Below are 17,864 nucleotides of genomic sequence, written 5' to 3'. Positions count from 1 at the left end.
AATTACAACCAAGATTCAAAACCAGCTTTAATAAGAAATCCAAATGTTTTGGCCAAACTTCAGGAAAGTTAATGAAAAAATCCCAGCCAGCAGTAGGGTAGAGGAACTGGTTTGTCATACTCTTCAGTACCGTTACCCTTAACAGATACACAGTTAATTTCTTTGCAAGATCTACATGATTCCACTATCATGTCTGGCAAGGTCCTCTTGTAACTGTGGAAAATTATTTGCTTGTACTTACAGGGAAAGGCATCCTTTATTCCCAGAGCTTCAAGGCTCCTGTTCTTCAACGAGGTAGCTCCATGTGTCATTCCTCTTACAACACACCAGGATTTGATTCCTTTCATTATTTGTTTTCAGGAATCTCCTGTGTCATATCTCAACTTGGAAATGCAATTTCTTATCTGAAGCTATTTAGTTTGAAAATAGGTATCTCCATTTTGGAGTGCTCCCTGTGTTTACACAGATTATGGTGGTTATTCAAAACAAGCAAAGGAGTAAAATAGTGGGCACTATTTAGAGGCAAGTGTTCTGAAAAATGAGAAGGAAAGTAAATGGTGGAGTGCTCCTGATCAGTGACCACCTCCTAAACTTCTAGGCACAAAGCCAGCTTCTGGAGTGAGAGATCAGAAGAGATACTTGGAGAAAGACTGCCATGTAAATGTTTTAAAATTTATTCTCCCTTTTGTGTTTCAGAAAGATGAGAAAGCCACAATAGCCAAGATGAACCGTCAGCGTGCTAATTCCATCAGCCATAACCCGCCACACTGGGGTGTTGACCGGCCCTTTTATAACCATCTTGGAGCTCACCAGGTCTCCAAGGAAATGAAGAGAATGGTAATGCTTTGCTTTATGGACATTAATTTCTTTTCTTCTTAATGTACCATTATATATCACTCCTTGCTTTGTCTGAAGGTTTTTGCAGCCCTGAGGGTGTTTGCCAAATGAGGGTGGTAAATTCTGCTTTGACTCCAGAAATAACAATAATTGGTACATTTGGAGGTGAATGATTGTGAGATGAGGTGCGAGGTTGTTTGGGAGGCAAAGGGAGGTTTATTGGCACAAAGAAGGCTCTTTTATCTGATTTGTCCCACCTTCTAAAAACTCAACCAGGCTATGTGAGCAGATGTGATTACCTGCAGCCAAACAGCAGCTGGCATGCATTTGTACTAGACCGCTGCAGACCAGTTTTCTCACTTGCATTATAACAGCTGAATTCTGTTTGCCTTCTAGAAGCTACATGCTCATGTGTATTCAGGGGTCTCCAGGAATCACACTGCTGTGTTTAACTCTTGAGATTACATTCCTGAGTACATAGGTTAATTGGCCTAAAGTAGCAAGCATCTTCATTTCTTGCTTATACCTTTCAGTGCTTCTAGATTAAAATGAACAAGAGCTAGCTGCCAAGACAATTGGACTGAGAAAACCTTTATGGCTTATTTTACATAAAGTTGTAGATGATATCTTTGTTTTATGCAATAAAGATGAAGAAATCTGAGTTTCTATTATAATGGCTATTTGTAATCATAAAACTACTTAATGTCTCTGTAATTGCGTGAGTAATCAGATTGCTCCATGACCTTACTAGTGCTAGTCTGACGCTTCATGCAGAGTTGAAAGTGTGTCTTTATTGCCCACTTTGTTGCCCGTAATCAAAGTTCTACTCCAGGTCACCACAGCCTTAAAATATTCAGAGACTTTTTAACATGAGATTCACTCCCACAGATTAGAAATTTTGGCATAGCTATAAGCAGCCCCATGTGGTGTCTTCTAATGGGAAAGGCTCGCACATTTATTAATAGTTGGTGCTAATATTATTCAATCATAATATTATTTTACAATGCTAAACCAAATTTCTTAATCTCCATAGTCGAGTTCCTTTTCTATTTCTCAGATCTCCAAATGAGGGCTTCTGACATAAGCACACAGATCAGTGGAACTGTGCATTTTTTTATGTGGGCTTTTCAATAGGGTGCACTCAATAGGCATGACATTATTAGAAGAGCCTAATCACACTAGCACATAATTATAATTATAAGTTTCTTTGAATAGCTTTTAAGGGGTTCTTGCAGCCTCCTGTTCAGAAACAAGGTATAAGCATGCCAAGTGGTATTATGCTTCTTGGTGTTAATTACAGTTTGCCGTGTCTAGCTGGTTGTTCAGTTGGAAAAACATAATTATTTACTGAAATATCAAGCTGAGTCCTAAAATTTTCACTGCCCCTCACTTGTAGGAGGAAAAAGCTTCTCCATTTTTTTTTTCCCTCTCTCTCCTTATCTTGAACCCATCCCTGTTAATGGTATTTACCTTTTTACAAATGCAGCAGCTCAGAAAATCTTTTCCACTCAATCTACTTCTCTATAGCCTCTTGTATTAAGCTTCTTTTTGAGAGGCCGATGTTGCATACGTCAGGCTATTTCTTACAAACCAATTTAAACCTGATTCAGATGTATTATTTTCAGCTAGACTTTCTGTTGTTCTTGGGGGCTATTCTTAAAAGTCTGTTATTTATAGTATTTCCCATTAGTCAAAATGAAAACACGCTGCTCTCTGTGGCCTAGAAACCATTTTAATATCTGCTAGATTAATATTTTATTGATTAGATCATAGGAACAATTTCTCCATCTCCTGTCTCAACTCTTTCTCTCTGTGTTAACTTCTAATTTAAATATACATTTTTTGGTACCACTCGGCTTTGCACAGCGGTACAACCTCTGCCATGTGCTGAAATTCATGCACAGTGGATGCTGACTGCACACACATGCACACTGCCTGCAAACTCCCTGCTTAGAATACAAAATACAGACAGAAGGGGAGCAGAACTACAAAGGCTTCTTTCAGTGCTCCTCTGGGATGACAAGTCATTGATCTTGGTGAGCTGGTGTAGCTTTCACAAGATCCTGAAAATGTGTTCTTCATTCCACATCACCCACCTTTCCCTTGGACTGCTTTCATGTCTTGAAAACTACAAACATGTAAGGTTGGATTACTCAAAGTAGTATGCTGAAGGCAGGTAGTGCAACATCACCTTTCTCCATAAAATCTGGAGCTCCCTAGCTCTGCAGTTTTAAAGCAGATGTTTATAAGGGTAATTGTGGGATAGTTCTCAGGCAGCAGCCATGTAATGTTGCAGTGCTGTGCAGTGAGGTTATCTTGATATGTAGATATGAATACATTTGTGCATAGAAGGTAATATGGATGGTTATAAAAACAGGTTTTGGTCACAAGATTGGAATATTTTGCATTATGAAGACAACTGTACTTCCAGAAAAACGGGAGACAGGTCTTGTGGCACTACCTACAATTCCCCAAAAGAGAATATTGAAGTCCTTGAATTGCATTTTGGTGAGGGCACTGTTATATTTAATAGAAAACAGGATCATTTTTGGCCATTTTCCTTTCCTTTGAATACTGACTCTGGTAGCTGTCTCTGTTCTTATGAGGCAGATTAGTATTAAAGGCAGCTGTATATCCCTTTTTTTAACTCCCTCCTCTTTTGTTGTGGCATTTCAATACACTCCCACATCTAGGCACACTGAAAGTGCATTGGTGGGTTGTGTGGGAGGGCAGCCCACCCAGCAGCGTGGGGAGGTCTGTGGTCCCTGCCACTCTCAAGCTCGTGGCTTCGAGCTTAACTTCTGCTGAATCCAGCTGACTTTCCATGACGCTCCTAGGCTGAGTTGTTCCACAGGAGTTTATTCAGGCACTTGCACACACATGTAAATAACATAAATTATCTTACCCATGTCCATGCAGCAGAAATGTAAATTATCCTGGATAACTGCAATTATTTTCTAGTCCTACCCTAGCTAACTAGGGCCCAAGTCAGCTGGAATTGCAACTGTGCCAGCTTATCCCATCTTGCCCAAAAGCCCTTCTATCTTCTTCATGCACCAGTCTGGTTTCCAGACCATCTCCAATCCTTCTTTTTCCCCTCTTGCTGTTTGGTGGTGGCCTTTCTTGCTGTGAAGAGCCTCCAGGCAGGCATCAAGGAGAAGACACTGACGTTGCCCATCGCTGACCCTAACACCCCTTAGCTAGTGAAGCCACTGTCCAGAGAATGCTGATCCTGGGGGCTGCTAAGTTGGGCTGCTAGGTCAGTTGAGGCTCCTAGAAAATTGGTAAAATTGCAGATCAGGACCAAATGGTGCAGAAGGGCAAAGAGCTTTGCTCTGAGCTGGCAGCCTCTGCCAGAGCCCTCAGAGCCCATGGAGCTGGACAGGGCAATGTTGCTGGTGTGGGGTGCAGGGCTGCCTTGCCTTCCCTGGACTGGCAGAGAAGCCTGGGCAGGATCAGCTTTGTGGCTGTATACAGACTATGAAAAGAGCCAGAGCATGGCAAAAGAGCAGCACAGCTGCTTTCCATTTTTATTGCTTTTTACAGCATGTTTTCTTGTTTCCTAAACAAAGGCAGTCAGTCCAGGATCAGTGACTGTATCTCTCTGGAAATGCAGACTTTTGTACTGCTCATGATGTGCACAAAAGAGTAGCATTCCCTCAAGTATCCATACACCAGCCTTGTCTTCCACACTGTCTCTCTGGTCCAGTTTTTAATTGCAAAAGGGTCAAAAGTAAACAGACTTGAAAGCATTTGAGAGTACTCCTGTATTTATAGCTATAACAATATTTATACACCACTAAGAAATACTTTGCTTTTCCTAATATAGATTTCAGAGTGCTTTTATAAATATTGATGGATTTTAGACTTCTGGAAATACTACTCAGGTCTCAGTTTTCATCAGTGAAACAAAACTGCTATTAAAAAAAAAAACCAAAACAGTTTGGGGATTGTATTTGACTGTAAACTGGAAGAGGCTTGTTGTAAACAGCAGTAAAAAGGCAACTGTTGATGCCTTCCAAAGTTACAGCACAGTTCTAGATGGCAAATGACTGTCCTGCATCTTTTACTCTGCTCAGCCTTATCAAGGTTATGACAAGGTTAGAAAACCACATCCAGCTGGGATGTTTTTCCAGTATCTAAAGGATGGCTACAAAAAATATGGAGACTCCATCTTTACAAGGAATCACGTGGAAAAGACAAGGGATAATAGGTAAAAGCTAATGCTGGGGAGATTCCAATTGGGCACAAAAGGAATATTTTTCACAATGAGAGCAATCAGCCATTGGAATAATCTCTTCATGGAAGTGGTGAGTTTCCAAACATTGGACTGGATGGAGTGCTGGGTCATCTTGTCTAGATTGTGCTTTTGCCGTAAAAGGTTAGACTGGATGACCCTTGAGGTCCCTTCCAAACTAGTGTTCTGTGATTCTCTATTTCTATGATCTTAAAGCTGCCATACAGCTATCATATTTATTTTACACTGAGCAGCTTAGCTTGTATCACATGCTTTGGGGAAGGTTTAGTTTAGAAGCACGTACCTCTGAGTCCTTCTAATCAAATGTGAGCAGAGTGGCTAGCAAGATTCTGATCATGATTGTAGTTGCCTGGCAGATTTCCTTTTATTTTTTCAGCTGTTGGAAAAGTTTAATATTAGGAAATTTAGGAACAGAAAAATAAAACCCTGAAGATCTGCAATACTGATTTCAGTCTGACCATGCTTCTGTCATGAGTCTTGCTAATGAAGCATTTAATGGGCAGTGAAATTGGGTATGACATCAATGCTAGTTACAAAGTAGAAACCAAAATAAAATCACATAGGGCTTATTCCTGTGTAGGAAATAGGAGTGCATGCAGATGAGGCAAGGCTATAACAATGCATCCTGGATATGACCAATGCAATACAGAACAAGCATTTCTTTCAGGTGGGGACTGCCTGCTTTCTTTCAGCACTGCTCAGAGCTCTGCACAGTCTTCCACATGGTATTTGATTGCTTTGTGTTTAGTTTCTAACTAAATAACACTCATCTACAAGCTTGATCATTCAACCATAAAATATAATTCTTTGTCCTATTCACCCTGTCCTAAATCAAACAATTCTCTGCATGTTGCTTTACGAACGTGGCTCACTTCCTCCCTTTGTGTCTGCAAGTTGCCCTTATAATAGATTTTCTTCTTACTCAAAAATCAAAACCGAGGAACAGGTGCTTCACAGGAACAGACACCATAGCTGGTTCTGTGCCAACTTTACCACTCAAACATCAGAAACATACAAAAAATTAAAATAAAGCCCAGTAGGGCAAGCTTTCCTCAGTCAGCAGTGCAGCTCCACCAAAGAATTTGAGTCCATGAATGAGACACTAACGGTTCACCCTCCTAAGAGTTTCATTGATGTGAAGGTCACCATTATCCTCTTTTTCCAGCAATCATCTGCTAAATCTGGTAACAGCAATACTGACGTCAGTGGAGCTGGGCAGGGGCACCCAATTGAGAGGAATTTGACCCACTATTTTTGTAGTGTGCAGAATCCCCTAAACTCATCAAGCAGGGAGAAACCCTCAAATGATCCTTTCTGCCGTAATCTCCCTGTGTTGCTATAGACCTGGAAGGAAATTTGGTTTAGATAACTCACAAACAGCAATCCTATCCTGCAGTTATGTTATATAATTGCTTTGGTGCTTCTGAAAAGAGGATTTGCCCGATTCCTATGTTCTGTGTGATCTCATACAAACGAGTCAAAACCATATAAAGCATTGTCAATTGTTCAGATTGCGAGAGGCTTCGTAAAATTTTGTATCTTCATCTGCAAACCTGACTTTTCTTCTCATAGATCAGGGTTTGCAATCATCCTTGATTAAATTCTTTAAAAGAGGGATAGGTATCATCCAGATGCAAGAGATGATTTGCAACTGCTTTTGTAGAACTTAGGCAGAGTTTAATGTTTGCTGGGCAGTCTTGCACTGATATTTTTTCCACTACTCAATACCCTTTTCCAGAGTAAATCACAGTCATATGGGAAAAGGAGGTTTGGATCATGTGTTGGTTAGTGTCTGAGTGAAACTAATCCTCCAGAAACAAAGATACAAATTCTCTTTTATTCACAGAAACACTTTCTCTAATGTTCACAGCAGTGTTGCGCAGGTGGACATCAGAGGTGGAGTTGTGACACTTAACATGATGATTTCCACAGCTTCCTAAAGCTGGCAGGAGGCTTTAATGACAAAAGGATGCAGGTCTGCTGCATCCTTTGGTTTGGGTCTGGTTTTCAGGGAGGGTGAGCAGCTCTGTCCAGTGCCAGTGGGTGATTTCAATTAAGGATGGTTAGGCTTAGATGCAATATGTCTGCATCTCATTACAAGGCTATTTGATAGTAGTTTCTATGGAAGTATATTTTGTTTATCATCATTTGGAGTATAAAGATGAAAGGACAGAGATTAGGCAGCCAGGAATTCATTCAGAGCAGTTCTAGGCCTACCTATTTTTATGTCTTTTTCTGTTTTGCAAATTCTGGAAACTGTTCACAAATGAGGTGCAGAGCCATGTACCATTTTGCTTGAAAACATGAGCTTTGGTCTGGAGAGATTTTCATTGAACCATAGAATAGAATCTTAGAATCATTTTGATTCAGAGTTCACAGAAAACTGGGAAATCTGAGCACCTGCACTTCTCAGAGGTGTGAGTTCAGACTCAGAAGTTAATTAGAAATAAGGGAAGACCTATTTCAAAAGCAAAAAGTTATGTTCTGTAGATAAGAATCTGATGGGCCAGGTGAATTCAGGGGGTTGGCCAGGTCCAGTCTACTAGCTCAGGGCTGTGTACAGAATAATTTTGAGTAGAACAAAATAGAGGGTTTTGCCATCTGTGAGCAGTGCAGTGGAATGAAAGTCTATTTATCAAGTAGGGCGGGCTGCAGAAAAGGAGCACTTCAGCGTTCCTTTTTGGAGCTCATTAGTCTGTGTTCCAGCTATAGCAGACACTCATCGTGTAATCTATTTCATAAACTGGTTTCCTGCCAGTTTGTTGTTCTGCACTTAGATGCTTGTTAAATATCCTTTCTATCAGGCTTTTCTATGCCAGTTCTATCTGGACTTGTGTTATTTCTGGCCTGAGTGCTTTGAAGTCCTTCATTTTGTCCCTGCTTTTACACCTGACAGTGTCTGTCTTCGTAGACTTGTCTTGCTAACCACAGGGACAAAGGCAGTATGCACAACACTGTTGAAAACAGATGTGAATAATTTGTTTAGCAGTGGGGCCAAACCAGGTTTGTTTTTAACTACATCCACCTTCAGCCTGTCACTCCTGTTTTCCATGGTCACTGTCTCTGTGAAGCACCTTTGCTTTGCAAGTCATCCTGACCTCTGGCAAAGCTCATTTTGTCCCTAAGTCTAAAGTTCTTTTGATTTCTTCTTTAGCAGCATATGAGTCTCATTTTAACTTTGTTCTAGAGGCGGGGGGAAGAAAAGAAAAATTAGATTCTCTCTCATTTTTGGTCTTACAATCTCTGGTGGAGTTGCTAGTGAAGTTTTTAGGGTGAAATCCATGCTTCCCAGCCGTGTTGCCACTAAGAAGGTCATAGAGCTTTTCAGCCCTTCTACAGTCTGATTTTGGGATCTAAATGTAAAGTTAAAAGGATGTAAAGTCAATTCCACTTCTCTTTGCATGTTTACAATATGTTAATAATAGCAGCTGATGTTCTCAAAGTTAGAATTATTATTTCTAATGGTTCTTGATTTGAATCATTATGATGTAGCAGTCAGCTTGTCAAGGCTTTGACAAACACTTTATCGTTCTATTTAGGGAATCAGTTTTAATCTTCAAAGAAAAGGGCTTAGCTAATTTAGAAGTCAAGCAGAGAGATGGCAGTCATATGAGCTTTTAGCACAATAGATATTCATAAAATATCCTCCACAAAATAGTAGTAAGCCGTGGGGACAGATGCAGTAATATAATATTCCCTCTTTCTTCCTCCTGCACGTCTACTCCCACTGAGGATAGTCATTAAAAGTAAGTGCTTGTAAATTCAGAGCCACCTGACCTGCCATTAAAAAAAATATGGGTTTTAAAGAATCACATGCAGACAAGAAGAAAGAGCAGGACTGTTCTTTGCTAGGTGCTAGTGCCTCTCAGGAAGCTGATCAGCTAAGTTTGGCTTAATATTCCTGAAGTCAGAGAGAGAACTGGTTTGGTCTCAGGGCAATTATGAAACGGTATTACCTTGAGGTTGGCAGTCTGGTGCAGAATAATGCAGCCTCCTGGGGGAAGGGGAAACACTCCAGTATTGGGGATATTTAAAATGAGGCTGAATAAAAATTGCATGAGGTCCTACAATCCATTAGTACTGCACTGCAATAAGACTAATCTCATACTTTATGTTCCCTTCTAGAGAAAAGGAATTTTGGCCTTAACAAAGGCTACTTAATCATCATGATTATGAAGCTGTTCTTGAACTCCTATGAACTTCTATCTGCCTGATTCTTGTAGCCATCACCACTTCTGCCATTTTTATCCCTGCTAACTGTTCCCAGCCTTCATAGCAGCCTAGAAAGCCATCAGTGCTGCTTCATTTGGGCACAAATCCATAAGCAGTCACAAGGGGATTTATATTTTTAACTCCAGGAAGTGGCTGCATCTCTTCCTACCCTCTCCTAAATGATAGGCACCTCATTTCTGTCAGCTTGTTTGTTTGTTTGTTTTTCTGGGTATTTAGATTTCTGTATATGTGTGTGCAGGAATGCCAATCCTGACATCTTTGTGCAGCTCAAAACCTGCTCTGTACCTGAATACAAACCGAGCTCAGCTACCCAGCCTCCAGCAGTGAGCACAGACAGGTGAAATTAGGGATGCTTTATAGATCCACTTGCTGCAGCAGCCTCTGTTATTTTGCTTACTGCTTGAGCTTGGAAGTTTGTCTACTAGATCAAGAGTGTGTTAGTCCTGAAGGATTGGTTGTGCTTCGTGTTTACCCTGTGTGTAACACAAACCATTGCAATTCCTGCAAGCAGCCTTATGCTGAGCCTAAGTGCTTTAATTGGAGCAAAGCATCCAAGTCCTAAGGAAACTAAACTGTTTGTGATCTGTGGAGAAGAAACAAAGAGCAATGTGTAATTAGTGCCCAAGCCTCATGCAAAGGAGAGGAAATCATAGAATTTAAGTGAAGATTTTTCAGTGGATGAAGCATGCCCTTGAAGTAGGAGGAGGTGAAAACACATTAACCAAAACCCAGGGGGAAATGTTCTTCCCAACTCAAAATAGGGTGAACATCATAACCCTGTGTGTGCAATCATCTCCTCCACTTAAAAGGCTTCTTGGTGTGTGATTGAGACATGGATGCTTTAATGGATAGGGAGGAAAATCTCTGGTCGCAGCGAGATCCTGGAGGTGTGTTTGCTCTGTATCTTGGCAAAGTCTTTCAGTGCAAACAAGAAAGATCTCCTGTAATAAAAGACTATTTTTTTAAAGAAGCTGTGCTTGAGGGCTTTTTTTCCTAAAGTTATCCTGCAGATCTTTCTCCATAACAATTCAGTTTTTGGCAATTTGGTTTAAAGAGTATTCTGTATTAAATGGGAACATTTGAAGTGAATAATTTAGTTTGCTTAACTTACAGAGGTTCATACTACATTTAATTTTAAGCAGATTCTGCCTAATTAAAGTTCAAGTCACTCTTAAATATTTAGCCTTGTTAAATGGAGATAGAAGAAAATATGATAATCTTTGCCTTTTTTGCTTTACCAGAGATATGCCTCTTTTGTTTGGGTATTTTTTCAGTTTGAAACACCTATTTAATTTGAGCCAGCAGCATGAGCTTCAAGCACAATGTCATGTTTTAAGTTTGAAAGATAGATCAAGTGATTCTGTATTAATTTAGAGACTCCTTATAACAGATTTTCCATGGGATTGAAGCAGGGGACAATCAGTGTCCATCTTGATCAAGTGATCACCCATATTACCAACCAGTTAAATATGCAGCCTTTTCCAACATACTTAGGGAATTTTTTTGAGGACACGCTTTCTGAGGTGCTATGGTAACCTGACCCAGCTGGCCTGCGGCTTCACACTGACGCACCTAGAAGGCAGCAGTATGAGATCTCTGTAGTTTCGGTGGGATGAATGGTTAACACAGCTGTCTGTGAAAATCAGACCATTTTAGGGGTTATGGGGACTCTGTCACTGCAGTCAGTCATCCAGTTCCCATGTGGCTGAGCTTGAATATGTGAGCTTGATGTCTGTCTAGTAAACAAGCACTGTCTGTTTTCTCATCAGTTCCCTCCCCTTATCTCTTGTCTGGTACTTATTTGTGTGCAGCTGATTTTCTTCTTTTGTTTGTGGGTTTTTTTTCCCCCTCAGCCTAACTGACTATGACACCAGACAAATTAGTGAGCATTTTGTCTGCGTGATTAATCAGTGAGCTTTCAGTTTTGGCACTGTGTTTACCATTGCTTAGAAGATAAATAAATAAATCAATCAGATATTCCTGACAAGTGTAACATTATTAAGCAAAGGGAGGGGGAAAAAAATCACAAACACAAAAACCCACACAACAAAAAGTCATTAGAATGATTGCTTCATCACTCTCTAATGTGAAATCAAACATGCTTGTTTATTTTGGCTTGTATAACTGGACATGCTAACTTGGAATTCACATGACCATTTCCTTCTTCCCACTGGATCTGCTGCTGGTTGTTAGATAGGACTGAGAGTTCCTTTACCTGAACTTCTGATGGGCAATGTTGGAACTGCAGTTTCTGTTTGGAAGTATGGTTTTTAGTCTGAAGTGGAGTATGTAAAAATGGAAATCACTTTCTCAGTGAATCACTGTCCTGGCTATTGAGCTGAGTGACAAAACTCACTTTTTCCCTCTTGCAAAGCTGATGCTGTTCTGAGGGAGTCTGTGCTGGCTTTACTTCTGCCTCTTGCCATACTGCCACATTGCTAACTAGCTGCAGGGGCAAAACCTGTTCTTGTTTAGTGTCTGGTCAGCGTTCTTGTTTCTGATGGTGTGGGAAAAGGTGGCTGTGTGAAGACTTTCCCCAGAATATTTTTCCTTTTTTTACAGTGTGGATTAATCTCAGTTTGCTGTCTCCCAGCCTTGTGTAGAGCCTGCAGGCCCAGCAGCTGCAGTATCCTCATGTTCTCTGAGCAGTGCTGGCATGAGATCTCTGGGAGGGAAATAAAAGGAATTCTTACTATCTCCCAGCTACATTTGGTTTATGTTTTGAAACACAGGGTACAAACCCTTCCTCTGAGTATTTGACCCTGCTTGTCAAATATACAACTTTTCTTGACTTCAGTTAAATTTAAGCCAAGATGCTGGAGGCAGATTCCATCTCAGCCCATGCAAAATGGCCATTTTGATGCAATTTGGTCTATTAGATATGTTAATGCTAAACATACAAAATTATGCCTCTGTGCATGTTTTTCCCTGAGGCCTTCTAGCCACTTAAACCGTGGATGATCCATAAATACATACCGAGTTCATGTGGTCCTGAAGGAATTGTGAACATTTTGGCCATTACAAATACTGTAAAGAATTCCTGAAATCTTATTCAAGGAAACATGTTTTGTGTGTGCATGCAGTGAGGGGAGAAGGAAGGAGAGCCCCTTGAGGTTCCTCTTGAAGAGACGAAAACCAGAATACATCCAGTTCCCTCCCTTAGTTGAGCCCTGGCATAAAGAGGTGCAACTTTTTTGAATCCAATAGTTGAACTATATTACTATTCTGAATTTTATTTCAATTTAATGTTCAGACTACTGGAGCACCTCTCCTATGGATAAAGGCTTTGAGAGTTGGGGTTTGTACAGCCTGGAGAAGAGAAGGCTCCAGGGGGACCTTAACTGCGGCCTTTCAATACTTCAAGGGGCCCATAAGAAAGCTGGGGACTTTCTGTCAGGGCCTGTTGTGACAGGACAAGGGATAATAGTTTTAAACTAAAATGGGGGAGATTTAGACTTGAGATAGGGAAGAACTGTCTTACAGTGAGGGTGGTGAAACACTGACACAGGTTTCCCAGAGATGTTGTAGATGCCCCATCCCTGAAAACATTCCAGGTCAGGTTGGAAAGGGCTCTGAGCACCCTGATCTAGTTAAAGATGTCCCTGCCAATTGTAGGGGGGTTGGACTAGATGACCTTGAAAGGTCCTTTCCAACCCAAACTCTCCTATAGTTCTGTCCTTCTATAAAATACATCCTCATTTACAACATTAGCATTTCCATTGTGTCATGTGTAATGGTGACTGCATAAGAGAAGACACCTGAGGTGAAGCAGACCAGCGTGCTGTCAGCTGAAGCATTTTCCTTACCTTCAGTTGCATCTGTTTACATCTGAAGGCATGTGTTTTTCTGAACGTGATCTGCCTGCCCCATGACACAGCAGCACAAAACAATGCTTTGGGTGGGTAAGGCACCTAACAAATGAGTGCCCTGAAAATTCCTCTGCAAAATGCTGTTCTTAGGATACTTTGTGTTCTCAAGGTCTTCCTGATTTCCTAACCTTTATGTCCTTTTCCTTTCTTTCAGGGTTTTGAGGACCCCAAGGACAAGTAAGCAAATTTATTTCTGTCATACACTGGGAGTTTTTTTCTCATATTAAAAAAAAAGAAAGAAAGAAAGAAAGAAAGACAAAACTTAATGTCCAGCAGCCAAGAGTAGCAGCCTGGACTCCCCTGAAGTTTCTTATGGAGGGACAGCCAGTTGAAGGCAGAGCACTGACTGATGTGCATTCAGAACTGCCACTGCTCACAAAACAGTTATTAATTTCTGTGGCTCTAACTTCCTTTTTTGTAATTAAAATGCTTGCTGCTCTTCCCCTTGCCCCCAATATTCTTCACCACTTGGAAAACATCCCAAGAACAAAATACTCCATAAAGTATGTCCAGGTGTTGAACATCTCTGATAAAAAAACAATTAATGTGCATGTTGAATTGTATGTATCTCTTCTGAGTTTGTTTGAATTTATTTTGTATTACTCTCCATTGCATATTACCTACTTCTATATATAAAAATGAACTCACACTATGGTAGGAAGGGACCTCCAGAGATCATGCAGTAAATCCCCCTGCTAACACAGGTTCACCTAGATCATGCATTACAATCCCCTTGCTAGCACAGGTTCACCTAGGTAACTCAGAAATCACAGCTTATTTGAAACAGTAAATTTGAACTTCCCTGCTCTAAAATACAGCCACATTAGAGCAGCATTTTCTTTTTTTTTTATCCCCACATAGAATGTATAAGATCACAAGCAGTTTGCAAATTTGGTTTTGAGGGGGGAAAACATCAGTTGTGTTCTCATTTTAACTTCTACAGCTGGACGTAACTGAAGCATTTCCTATATTGAAGGTGTTTGGAATAATTACACTTTCAATCCTGGCAAATGGCATTAATTGTAGCTTGCACAGAGCAAAGCAGGCAGTGGCAGAGGAAACTGATGCCTAAAATTGTTGCTGTTTCCCCTTATCATGTTTATCAGGCTGCCAGTCAGAACTAAGTGGACCTCTGTGAGGTGGGACAGCTAAATGCTGCTGTGGGTCCTAAGCATTCAGCCTTGGGAAAACTATCATTACGGTGGTTGAGCACTGAGAGCAACTCCCCAAAAGTGAAGAGAGGTGATAAGTTTGAATATGGCAATATTAAGAATCATTCTTTCCTTCCCTTGTCCTTCACTGCAAACTTGATGCAGAACATTTTTTGGTCGCTCTGAAGCCAGCATCTCTGGGTTAATTGCTAGCTTTCACATATACAGAGTGCAAAAGTTGCTCCAAGCTCTGTTCATGCTGTTGCTGTCCCTTGCAACAATTTTCTTCTGGCTGCATTTGGAGGTATTTCAGCAGTGCTTTTAAGAGGTGTTTCTGGAAGTTTTGTAGTTGCCTGATATTAAATCCTTGGGGTTTCCCTCCCCACACTGTCAACATATCAGTAAGTATTTCCACGTATGATTTTCACTAGTCTAGGGTAGTACCTCAGCTCTGACTTACAAGCACTGCCTCCAGGGCACTCCTTACCAGAGGGAAATTTTGCATTTCCATTTAAAATTACATTTATGCAAATGTATCCAAACTTGCTGTACCGTAATTTGGGTTGGCTACCAAAATCACTCAAGCAGCTATAGGTATGTGCGAGGTGACTAAGCTTCCCTGCAGCCTGCTTGAAGGTGACCATCCCAGCACAGCGATTTAAAAGCTGCAAGGGTATTTCTACACCATCTGTAGCCACAGAAGTTATTGCAGTATTAGAGATACCCTCAGCAGTATAATGATGCGTTACAAAACTGGAGGTGGCCAAGGCCAAAGCCCAAGCTGGCAGTTTCTTCTCTTCATGTCTTCCTGAGTTACACTTTTAGACTGGAACTTGAAATTTAACTGAGGTTCAGCAAGATGCTGAGCTGATTCTTTTGCTTTGCTTCTAGGGGAAAATGTATTGCATGTCTTACATGTGGTATGAAATGACTAAATTTGAATGACACCGAAGTGTAAATAACTTGCAGGCTCTTGGAAGATATTCTGTAAATACGAAGTCTAATGATTTCCGTGCTTATTTTAATGAGTCCAGAAGGTATTGTGAGGATTGAATGAAAATAAGCAGCATTGTCTTGAATGCTCAAGCAGATGTGCTTCCTCTAAGGAGATATCTAGCACTAAATCAAATGTCCTGTCCTTCTAGGGACAAAAAACCTTTTAATTTCAAAGTGGAATATATGAAGCTCAAGAAATTAAATAACTCTAGAACCCCCAAATTAAAAAAGAATAGTCTTTTCTCAAACCCCACTGAATGTTGGCTCAAACACAGATAAAGCATTGAGACGAGCTGGATTTGCAGTTGACATATGGCCACTAAATAGATCATGGTGTGTCATCGTGACCCAGCTGAGGTGCAGACACAGTCAACTCGCTGGCTGGGCTAAAGGGAGTTGAAATGGAAACAAATAGATGGACCTGATTTATTTTTCTCTTGGCAAGAGGGACATGGTAGAGTTAGACTACAGAGGCCTTCTTCAAATCTGGTCCAGTTTTGCAGGAAGCTTTTGGAGGCTTTCTTTTGAAAAGAGACTTTTGGCTTTTAAAATAGAGTCACATTCTGGCTTGTAAACTGTTTTGAGCAGGCTCTGCTATGTTGCAGAGTTGTACCTGTAAGGACCTGCTCTCTGCAACACAGTGTTTGTGCATTATGCATTGTTATCCAGTACAAATGCAAGCCAGAAAATAAAGCAGTGTGGCTTTTCATCGTGCTTGTCAGAACTTGGGAGTTTTTCTTTGGAGTGCTTAAAGTGAAGGTCACACAACGCAAGCTGTAAGTTGCTGTGCCATCATGGGGTTTGCACATAGAAATAGTTACCTGCTGGAATAGGACCCAGTGTAAGTGGGGAGCATATCCCAATGGCTAATTGTGGCTAACCTTGGCAGTCACGCAGGAAGAGCAGAAAAACAGCACTTCAGGTTTAGCTTTTCATTTCTGCCTATAGCTAGTTCTAAGGCAGGCAATTAAAAGTTACAGCACCAAGTTATTAAATCCTGTTAAGCGTTTTAAAATAACCACAAAGTTGGGGGAGGTGCTTCGGGTTTCCTGATCCTCAGTGAAAAATGCTTCAGGGAGATTAAGTTGTAGGTTTGGGGGTTTTTTTCAACAGTGTTGGGAAATCAGCCTCATTTTCCTGAAGCTGTAGCTAAGCATCAGAAGCATACTGATAGTAAGGTTATAAGCAATCTAGAAATCTTGTTCCATATTCTTACAAAGCAGAATCCAGTTTGAATTTTTTTTTTCTTTCCTTGAGTAAATACCTTGTAAACAGAAAATTGTGTTTGCTTTATGCTTTATTATCATAACTGCGTGAAGGGGAGGCAGTAGGGCAGCAGGCCACCTTTTTTTCCCTGCCTTCATTCGGTGAACAGCTTTTTCTCACAAATGGAGAATTATTCAAGTGTAGAATTTTACACAGAAATATTTGCAGAAATTAATTATTTTAAAGCAAGAAATGTGCCTGGCCATAGAAATCATTCTGCCAGTTCAGGCGCTAACAGCTACAATGGCGTAGTAGTGCAGGGAAGAGTAAGTCAGAGGACTAGTGGAAGGGGACTACTGGTGGGTTTTAGGAAATGAGGGATGGAAAAAAGACTGCAAAGCATGAAAAAAACTATGAATATAGTAAAGAAAAATGGCAAGTCTTTTTTTTTCACTGCTGAACTCAGCACTGGCAATGAGCTCTAGAGCCAACGTCACTTTTGTCTCAGCTCATAATCCATTTTTCAACTTGAAGCTGTCATAAGCAAAATGCCATTAACCTCCAGCTTGTTCTGCAGTCAGATGATAACATATGGTGGAGAGGGAAATTACTTTGTCCTCTTATGCTCCCTTTTTGTGACACCCTTAGGAATACACAGGAAAGTATGAACCCAGAAGATGAAGTGGATGAGTTTCTTGGCCGTGCCATCGATGCCAGAAGTATTGATCGGTTACGCTCTGAACACGTGCGCAAGTTCCTCTTAACATTCAGGGAGCCTGACTTGGAGAAAAAGGTGATGTGTATAATTTATTGCAACATGTCAGTCAGCCTTGTCATGAGTTTTACTTCTCCTGCATAAGGTCAACCTTTTATAGCTAAAGCTAGGTTTTAGGTGGTCTTCAAAAAAATCCATGCTTCTTTGTGGAAACCTTGATAGCCATGTCCCTAGAAAGTTGCAGTCACCTGAAGGGAGAGAGCACTGGGCAGGAAAACCAAACCATTTCTGCCAAACCCATATAAATATGCAATGATGAACTGTAAAGGGAATCCAGAAAAAGACAGATTTGTTTCTTTGACTTTGAGCCATCTAAACAGAGATTGCAGTCACCCCTTATTTCCTTGAAATCGCTGGAGATGCCTTCTTCAGCCTGCCTGAGCTATGAGAATCACCTCTGGAGGGTCTTTTCCCTGCTCTTTGTTTCCCCAGGGAGCCCCAGGTACTACCTAGGGGTCTTTGGTGTGCAATTCTTGTCTCTTTTTGGTTTTGAGTCCATTTCTCACAAATGTGAGAAAAGGGAGTAACAGACTAAGGGC

The 17,864-nt window shown here is 40.8% G+C and overlaps 1 protein-coding gene across 1 annotated transcript in view; it reads left to right on the top strand.

Moving 5' to 3' along the window:
* Positions 1 to 17,864, top strand: part of ADCY5 (adenylate cyclase 5) — a 211,115-nt gene that overhangs the window by 169,058 nt on the left and 24,193 nt on the right. Inside the window, exons 8-10 of the mRNA XM_054176375.1 lie at positions 697 to 837; positions 13,352 to 13,374; positions 17,199 to 17,343. Coding sequence (XP_054032350.1) covers positions 697 to 837; positions 13,352 to 13,374; positions 17,199 to 17,343 — 309 coding nt within the window. The remainder of the gene's footprint in view (positions 1 to 696; positions 838 to 13,351; positions 13,375 to 17,198; positions 17,344 to 17,864) is intronic.

Source organism: Dryobates pubescens, chromosome 2 (genome assembly GCF_014839835.1).
Source record: "Dryobates pubescens isolate bDryPub1 chromosome 2, bDryPub1.pri, whole genome shotgun sequence".
NCBI classification, from domain to species: Eukaryota; Metazoa; Chordata; class Aves; order Piciformes; family Picidae; genus Dryobates; species Dryobates pubescens.
This window is presented reverse-complemented; position numbering and strand designations above follow the sequence as displayed.